This window comes from Cariama cristata, unplaced genomic scaffold (assembly GCF_000690535.1).
Source record: "Cariama cristata isolate BGI_N322 unplaced genomic scaffold, ASM69053v1 scaffold38971, whole genome shotgun sequence".
NCBI lineage: Eukaryota > Metazoa > Chordata > Aves > Cariamiformes > Cariamidae > Cariama > Cariama cristata.
This window is the reverse complement of record NW_009599393.1, coordinates 7,572-16,278: the sequence shown is the minus strand read 5'-3', so window position 1 is coordinate 16,278 and position 8,707 is coordinate 7,572. Positions and strand designations below refer to the sequence as shown.

General features: G+C 41.4%; 1 protein-coding gene across 1 annotated transcript in view; it reads right to left on the bottom strand.

The window, feature by feature from the left end:
- Window positions 1-3,955: 3,955 nt before the first annotated feature.
- Window positions 3,956-8,707, bottom strand: part of CCDC62 (coiled-coil domain containing 62) — a 12,034-nt gene continuing 7,282 nt past the window's right edge. The window contains exons 10-13 of the mRNA XM_009709664.1: window positions 8,187-8,287; window positions 6,483-6,660; window positions 5,707-5,838; window positions 3,956-4,042 (exon numbers count right to left, since the gene is read on the bottom strand). Coding sequence (XP_009707966.1) covers window positions 3,956-4,042; window positions 5,707-5,838; window positions 6,483-6,660; window positions 8,187-8,287 — 498 coding nt within the window. The remainder of the gene's footprint in view (window positions 4,043-5,706; window positions 5,839-6,482; window positions 6,661-8,186; window positions 8,288-8,707) is intronic.

Sequence of the window (8,707 nt, the reverse complement as noted above, 5' to 3'; positions counted from 1 at the left end):
CCGCAAACGCACACACCGCCCATCGGACAGGCTCCCTTCGGAAAAGCCAAGGGGCAGAGCGCACATCCACCCCGGCGGAAAGCAGGCTGTAGCTCAACAGCAGCTTTGTTTTCTTTAATAATAATTCAGTACGAGAATACAATAGCAAAGGCACTCCCTGGAGTATTTGTAACGCTTCCAGAAATAAGGCTGCTGAGTTTGGGAAAGCTTGAGTTTTAATATGAGACTCACAGCATGGTAGATCATACAGCTGGTTTGTAAGTCACTTGGCGTCTAAATGAATTAACCCCGATATTCCCCTTCTTCCCATTCCACAAACGCAGGGCAGCCCCGACACAAAATCCCAGGGCTCTGCGGCTGCTTGTCATAGTCCATGTTGATTCTAAAGCCATCAGCAGAGCATTTCACATTTACAAGTGGGTTCAGTGCGTTCATCCACTAATGCTAAAGACGTTTAAACCAGAAAGCACAGGTCACACTAGGAAGTTGCACCAATTTCTCTAGGGCTCGACATGCTGTACAGTTGCTGAGCACCTTCAGGGTGAGCATCGTAGTATTGCTATCAGTGGCTTTGGGAGGGGAATTTTTGTCCTACCTAAAGCAGCAGATTTTGAGGACAAAGCCTGGAAAGTTTCCCTGCAGGTAGGGAAATCAAATGCACGTTACAGGCTTGTGGAAACGTGAAAAAAATCTGAGAAGCTGAGATTCCCTCTGGGGGTAATGTTTGCAGGCAGCGAGGGAAAGAATTTGGCGGACAGCAGCTATGATCAGAATTGGTCCACTAATTTTGAGCCCATTAGTACGGAAGGAAAGCATGCTGTCATTTAGGTAATTAAAGAGAAAGCAGAAAATCACATGAAAGAGTTAACAAGGGGAAACCGTGGTGCAAGTGGTGTATTCCAATGCAATTAATTCATGGCAGTGGACAGAGCCGGAGACTCCCACCCCTTAGCTGCCCCCACGCAGGAAAAACACTGGCGCCGCGCTCAGCAGTGTGGACTTGGCACGGGTGTCACAAACCACTCACAAACCGCAGGCGGCCGAGCGGCCCATTCACGTCTCCGGCAGCTGGTGTCATATGGCCCAGAGAACCGTCATAAATTAAGTACTAAATGTGCTGGACAGCGTGTTAAATAGGCAAGAAAGTTACAGCAAAGGTATCACCTTTGCTAGCTTATTTCACCTTTTAGTTAAAAAATAAGTTCAAAGCGTGATAATGGAACATGTCTTGCCCAAGAGTCAAAAGATAAAACCAGTTTCAGTGCTAAAAAGCCAGTGACATGATGCTTGGCAGCGGCCATACCATGCCGACAGAGCCTGTACACACCTGATCTCGTTATAAGCTTTTGTCAGAATAAATAGCTCCAGACCGGGGAAGCGTTGTTTCGTCCCTCTTGCAGGTGACAGCTCTCCCATTTCAACACTGTAGGAGCCAGTTCCTGGTTACAACACAAATTGGGAACTTCCTATAAACATTATTCATCTCTCTCTACATGGCAAGAATTCCAGAACAAAAACAATAAACTAACCAACAACAACAACAAAAAAAGAATGCTTGTCTGTGTCATACTCTATAAATATTTCTGAGCCATCATAAAAAAAAAAGGTAAGAAAAATAGTCCCTATGTTGTAACAATTACACAGTTAAGATTCTTAAAAAACAAGCTAGTATTTAACCTGAGCTCTCAGCTATAAAAATAGCTCTGTTAATCTTGGCATAATTCTGTGTTTTGTCAAGATAAAATATATTGCCGCATGGTCACGTCTCTTTGCCAGTTGTGAGTCTTTCAGACACTCAGAGAACCATGGGGAAAAAAAAAAAGGAAACGTTCCATTGTAGCTGATGTGTTGACGATCTCAAAATTAATTCTGTATTGGCAACTTCTTCATCTCCTGCAGAAAATTAAAGATTTTTATGAAAACGCAGGAAAATTTCTTCCACAATACAGGAGGCAATCATATGTATGTCAATTTAGTACCTAAATTTTCACACTGCAAACAGAATAAAAGCATAGAGTGAAAATATAAAGAGGAGAAAGGTAAACAAAGCACTTCACAGAAAGACAACAGTCTCAGGGACACCACTGGAGTGTTACGAAATAAAATCTTTCCTGTTTGTTTTGCAAAAAGGAGTGATCTTGGTGCCCTCGGCCAGCCACTGAGTCACAGTTTATGAGCAGTGGCACATGCTACGGTGTCCAAAACCAAATATATCCTTTTACTCATTGCTTTCCTCCTTTGTTCTTCAACTCTCCCCCACCCAATCCCTCTCTACGGGAAAAACAACTCACTGATGAAAATGGTGAAATCGCTGTCAGCTAGTTAGGAAATTAACCTCATGTTTATCAGTGCACCTGCCCTCAAATGATTTCAGAGCAATTAAAAAAAAAAAACAAACAACAAACCCAACCAAAATCAATTCAATCACTTCTCTATATGAAATTGCACAAATGTTTCATATTTCTGGACCTTCTATCAACTCCACAAAAGCTGCTTTGGATTTAACTGATCAGAGTGATTCAGTGCCTTTTAATAAATGAAGAAAATAAGAATTACACAGCAGCCAGTGACTTGCGCAGTCACTAATTCTTGTCATGGATGTACAGTGAATCGTGGGTACGTTTGTTCCACCAGTTCTTTCTCAGCTGAAGCAAATGAGATTATTTCTGTAGGCTAAGCATATGCTTACCGCTTTGCTGCATCAGCATGGTGCTCAGCAATTTTGGGGATTTGCTCCTGAGACTTTTTAGCATCAGAAGTTTCAGGATGCAAGTCACTGTGCTGGCTTCGCTCTATAAAACCTCCGGCTTCTTTTACCTTAGGGCTCTTTTTAGGAAAAGAAGAGCTCTCTACATAGGAACATTATAGCCAAGTAAGGTATGGCATTCCAGCTACTCAGTGTCCATTTCCTATGAGAGACCCATTAGCCGGCACTAAGCAGATGCAACTTATTCTGAAAGACGACTTCGCATCTCCAGACCTAATGCAGACACCGCAGAACAGGAGGGTGTTACGAACCAACACCACTCCCAGGGGCACAGAGGGTTTGGCTCCACAGGGAAGAAACAGTTCAGGGACTGCAGTTTGAATACACCGAGAGAGAAGACCTGAGCACCAGTTCCCCACCAGATCGAAGCTGATCAGTAGGAGAAATCCAGTGCCACACAGCTTCACACTCCAGCTTGCTGTGTAAGAACTTCCCTTTGCAGACATGTGCTTGGGTTGTGTCAGCCCTGGAAGATTTCTTTTTTTGTTGATTTTTCTCCCCATTGTTGCTAGCTCTTATTGTTTCACGTGGTGTTCGGTATTTTAACCATATCTGGTTACTTTTTTGTCCTCAGAACCAGACAACATGGTGCCTATTGCAAGCATCCAATTCACATTAGTAGAACAAATAATCAGAGGGTGAGAAATTTCCTGATTCAAAAAGGAAAAAACAACCTGCTATGGGCAACGTTGCTTTTTATATTCTGAAACGGCTCCATTCAATACATTCTACTTTTGGAGCTCTGAGCCCAGGAACACTATGCTAAAACAGCCCTTGGCCGTGGCACTGAAAAACACTTCCCAATCTCTTACTCAACAATGTTCATATCCTTGATCCTGTTATCGGTAACACACAGAGGGATTTTAACTACAATAAGCAGCGTGCAGGTACCCGGGAATGGAGCGGCGAGATCTGACTGCCCAGAGGATGAGGAACATGCTTGAGAAAAGTTTATTTGACTAAAGGAATCACGTGCTGCCTTAATACCTGTTTGCTGTTACAGCACTCTCACAAGAATTTTATTGGAAATGTGTTCAGAGCAATGCACTTAGAATGTTGTGCCAGGCTCATCTCAGAAGTCCGTAACTTGTATTAATATTGCAGATGCATTTACAATGAGGGAAACAAAAAAAAACCCCAACCAAAAAAAAACAATCAAGTTGAAAACACCTTCATACTCACAGAACATCATGGAGAAAAGAATGGAAGCTTAGCACCTCTTTCTTCTGCCGCAGGTAACTGGGTTCTGTGAAAGGCTTCTGTAAGTTCTGTTGTCTACATTGTAATGCAAAAACACTACATGAAAATCAAAGAACTCAGATTATAAAAATTACAGAGCTGCCAGGTTCAAACTGGTGAGCAGCAAGGATACACTTTTTAATTCCCTCTTCTCCTCCCTCCAGCAAGGGAGAAGGCACAGAATCCAACATGTACAAATTCTTACTGATTAAATTCCAAGGGTTATATTTGATATCTATCATATGTTTTAAAGCGCAGTTTAAAACAGTCTCTGGTAAACCCAGTTTTAAGCACAGATTAGTTGCCCTGTACAGATTAACTAAACACACTTGACAAGTTTTTGCCCAGAACAGCTCTGAAAGTAGATCAAAATTCTAGAGATGTGGTTCAGAAGCTACCCCTGCCAGTAAACACGAGGCTGCTTTATTCTCTACCCACTACAGCAACCGTTCCAAACAATAAGCCAATTTCCAAGCTCAAAAATGCAGTATCAGGTTATAAAGCAGAGTCATGCTTGCTACTAAAGGACAGTCAGTTTAGCTGAGCTGTGATGTGCCAACCAGTAAGCGGGAGCCAGACAGCTGATGGGGCTAGGCACGTACCACAAGCAACCACTGTTTTATAGAGAGATTTTCAGGAATCCCTCCTACATGACAGTCTTTGCAAAAAACTACACTGCTGCTGTCTTTCATGCCGAATGAAATCCTGCAGATGAACTTCTGAACAAAATATCCTTTCCGTTTAGGCAAACAGTGGCACACAACCTTTCTGTCGGTCAGTCCCAGCACAGCTAAGGTTTCCTGGTTCTGAATGTTATCAAAATTGCTTTGTCTGTTACTTACAGTAACATTGTTCTGGTCAAGTTCATCTAAGGATAAAAGGCGTACAACATTTTTAGAGAGAGGTAATACCTTTCAGGAGAAAGCTGAGGTCTCAGCATGAAGCCTTCTCATTAGGAGCCTGCTTTAAAACCAAAAGCCTAAATTCTCCCTTTGTGATATGTATCAGCACAAGTTTACTCATTTCTAATGACAAGTGGTACAACCTCCTTGTCAAACAAGGTACAACTTCTTAAGGATATTTATGAAAACAAACAAGTGACCCCTTCTCCAATTACTCCTGTTGCCCACATACTCAAGACAGAAACTCCCTATCAGCATCATGCTCATAAAATAAATTGCCATGACAGCTATATAGAGGTTATTTTCTTTGTAACATTCTGTATGTTCTCTGACTCTGCAATGAAGAAACTAAAACTATTGGCCCACAAAAACTCTAAAGTTATTTAAACTGAGAGTCTGGTTTAAAGTCCTATACAAAACTATGCTATGTATCACCTATTTCCTATACTGTCCTCCTTTCCACAAGTATACTTAGCGTAATAAACCAGTTCTGAATGTAAGTCATACTTGTGTTCACGTTTTTCTAGACCTCCTACAGCTTGCTCCAAAATGCCTTCTTCCTTCCATCTGTTTAGACACATGCAAAAGTCAAATCCTGTCATGACCTTGAGGGGCCATAAAGAATCCTACAAAAAAATTCATGTACTTCATGCTAACGGACGCAGGAATTTTCTCTTTAGCAAAGCGTGAGGAGGATATTGCTTACAATATAGTCGGGGAAGTCTAGCATAAGGGAAAGGATGTTTGCAATCGCTATTCCTGGCCACCTAAATCTCATCATGGGAGAGCAATATATACCATATTAACGTTGCTGCTGTTTGGACTGCAGCGAGGGCTTGTGTGGAGGAGAGTGCTAAGCTCCAGATCAGCAACCATCTGTCGAGACTCGGCCAACGCATGCTGCAGCTTCCTTATGGGGGAACTGGTGCCCTGGAGGAGACAGAAAGTGAGTCAAAGTTATGAAATGATCTTTTTGGACTATTTCAAAGGATTATAACATAATCATCACTTTCATTTTGAAATGTCTCTGTTCAAAATACTACAACATAACACAGCTCCAGACTCTGTCTAAATGCTGATATTTCTAAGAAACAGAGAGGCCTTTTCTAAGGTCAGCTTTGTAACAGATCTTCATATGCATGTGTACATAGCACACACAACAGCAGTACTTCAGCGATAAAGGGGAGAATAAACACAGACATAAAGAAGAGGGAAAACCAGGCAGAATAAGAAAGAAACAGTGTCTAATAGCTTCTACTAACTGTGTCCAAGTGTACTCAAATACTGTGCTTTACTGGAATTACCAATCAGCCACCATCCATTACGCTAAAGCCTTTCATTTTAAAAGCTTTTTGTTTGTTTTTTTTTTTCAAACTCACTCATACTTATGCTGTCCAAGACATATTGAGACAACAAGGAATTATTTGGAAAAATCTTTTACCACGTCTGCTTTAAGCCTGCTGTCTCATCATTCAAGTCCCTAGTTCTTCCACTCCAGTAGATGTTTGCCTGCTTACCATCAGTCACAATTCCCCTTAAAATTAATGAAGTACCTTCTGCAATAAAATACTGACTTGGTCCATGGTAGCACTGCAGCATCTGTTTGTTGGCTTAGTCACCGAGAAGTTATTTATCTCCAGAGGGAAGTCTTCATCAGAGAATTTCTCACATCTTTGAGGCCTGCCTGCTCTCTGGGTGGATGTCAAACAGGGAGAATCCAAGTGAAAAGAATTCAAATCCACATTTTCTTCACTGTTAAAAAAAATTAAGACATTGCCTGAAACAGTATCACCACACTTTTTAAACTTTCAAAGGAAAACCATGGGACAACATAAATAATTATAGGCCCTGAGCTAAGAAAACCATCAAGCATGAGAGATCACTCTGTTCCTCAGACTGGCTCCCATGTTTAACAGCTTCATTAGATCAGTTTCATCCTCTGAGGAAAACAGTTTGACATTCACCCAGTTTCAAGAACAGCTACATTACCACGTGCTTGAGTGTCTCTTTAACCTTGCAAAGAGCTCACAAAAGGCAATATCTAGTTTCTCCCAATACTCTGGTACTCTTTCCTCTCTCCCCTACTCCCTTTCTTTTTTTTAATCAACCATTAGGCAAATTAATATTTGTAGGTGTACTTTTCAAGGGAATTTCACAGTCTTTTAAAGTGATCATCTCACTTCAGAGATCACAGGAGAGTTCTCCCAAAGAGGCTTTATTTTATTCATTTTTAAATACAGGAGCAAACAGTAAAGTGCTGTTCAAGCAAACTGTGATTGAACCCAAAGCTCAGTTGCCCAACTACCATTTCAGTGCGGAGTCGAAGCATACGATCTACTGGCATACATCTTCCCTTAGGTTTTAAAGCAAAACAAAAGATTAATGTAGCACTGGGTATATCTGAGTGTACTTAGGAATATCTGAAAACCAGTTTAAACCACAGTTAAAGCAACAAACCATACCCTGCACATTATTACTGTCCGAACACTGACTCGCAGCCATCCCAAGCTTGTCCTAACACAAAAGGGCTTTAGCTCTTAATATGCATGTCAAATGACTAAAACTTTTCTCTTACACCTTTCCCGCACTAAAAATTAACTTTATTATAGCCCACCCTAGAGAAAAACAGTTCTCAGTTTCAATTCCGTAAATCACAATTTCTTCAAAATGTACCAAATCCCTCCCTCAGCTCCAGCATCAACGAATCAGAAATTAAGACTAGAAATAATAAAAGCTGTAGCACATTTGAAATTATCTTTATCATCTACTCTAGCAATACAGGAACCCAGTAGCACCCTAACTAAGCCCTCCATCCCCCGTGCTGTGTTTTCATCGAGTGCTGTCTGAGGCTTGTACAAAGACATGCCCCCGTTTCTGCTAGCAGTTTCCAGCTATGCAGAGTTCATTTTCAGCTGCTGATTTCCACTTCGTACAGTTTTTAAAAAAGTAAATAAAAGAGCAACCATCTCCCCACAATAAAATATTTCTGTATTCATCACACTTCTGAACAAAACAGAAGTACAGTCTCCGCACTGCCTGGATTGGGTAAGTAATTAAAAAATACGTGTATTTTAAAGAAAATGCTCTCTTCAAATTTACAGCATTTCATTAAGTACTCTTTAGGTACTTATTTTGGTGGACCACCACATTCTATATCTGGCAAGACTGTTACAAAAAGGTTTATTTTTAAATGACATTCAATCTAAGAAAAAGCCCTCGTGGGAGATGCCAGCTCAGAAGCGTCTGCTGTGTCTCATTTCACTTCTCCTGTAAAACACTGGGATACAATAGGCTTTCTTTTAAGAGAGAAAAGCTCATGTTTGTGTGCTTCTAACAAGTCAAGGCTCCAGAGAGATGTGAGGGAGCAAGCTGTAGCAGCCTAGGACAGGGGACGTGAGGAGATGCAATGAGCACAGCCAGTTTTGAAGAAATACACAGGTTAGGAGGGAGGGAGGGAGGGAGGGGGAAAAACAGGTTTGCTTTTGAGGCAGGGAGACAGCTCAAGGAACGGGTGGCTTTAGTCCAGCAGGAGCAGACTGAGCAAGTAACTGCTGACGCGCCATCTTTAAAACCAGAACCGAGATAAACATCCAAAGGCAGCAAATGTTGGTCCAACATAAATTAATTCACTAAGACAGAGCACCCAGAAATGATTCCTGCACTACAGTATTTCACAACCACTCCTGCAGTTGGATAAGGTATTTGACTGTGTTAATAGCCTTCTTGTTGGCTGTTCCAGAATTCAAGAACTCATGTCAACAGTATTTGCTTGGCCGACAGGGAGGTGCCAGCACCCTTC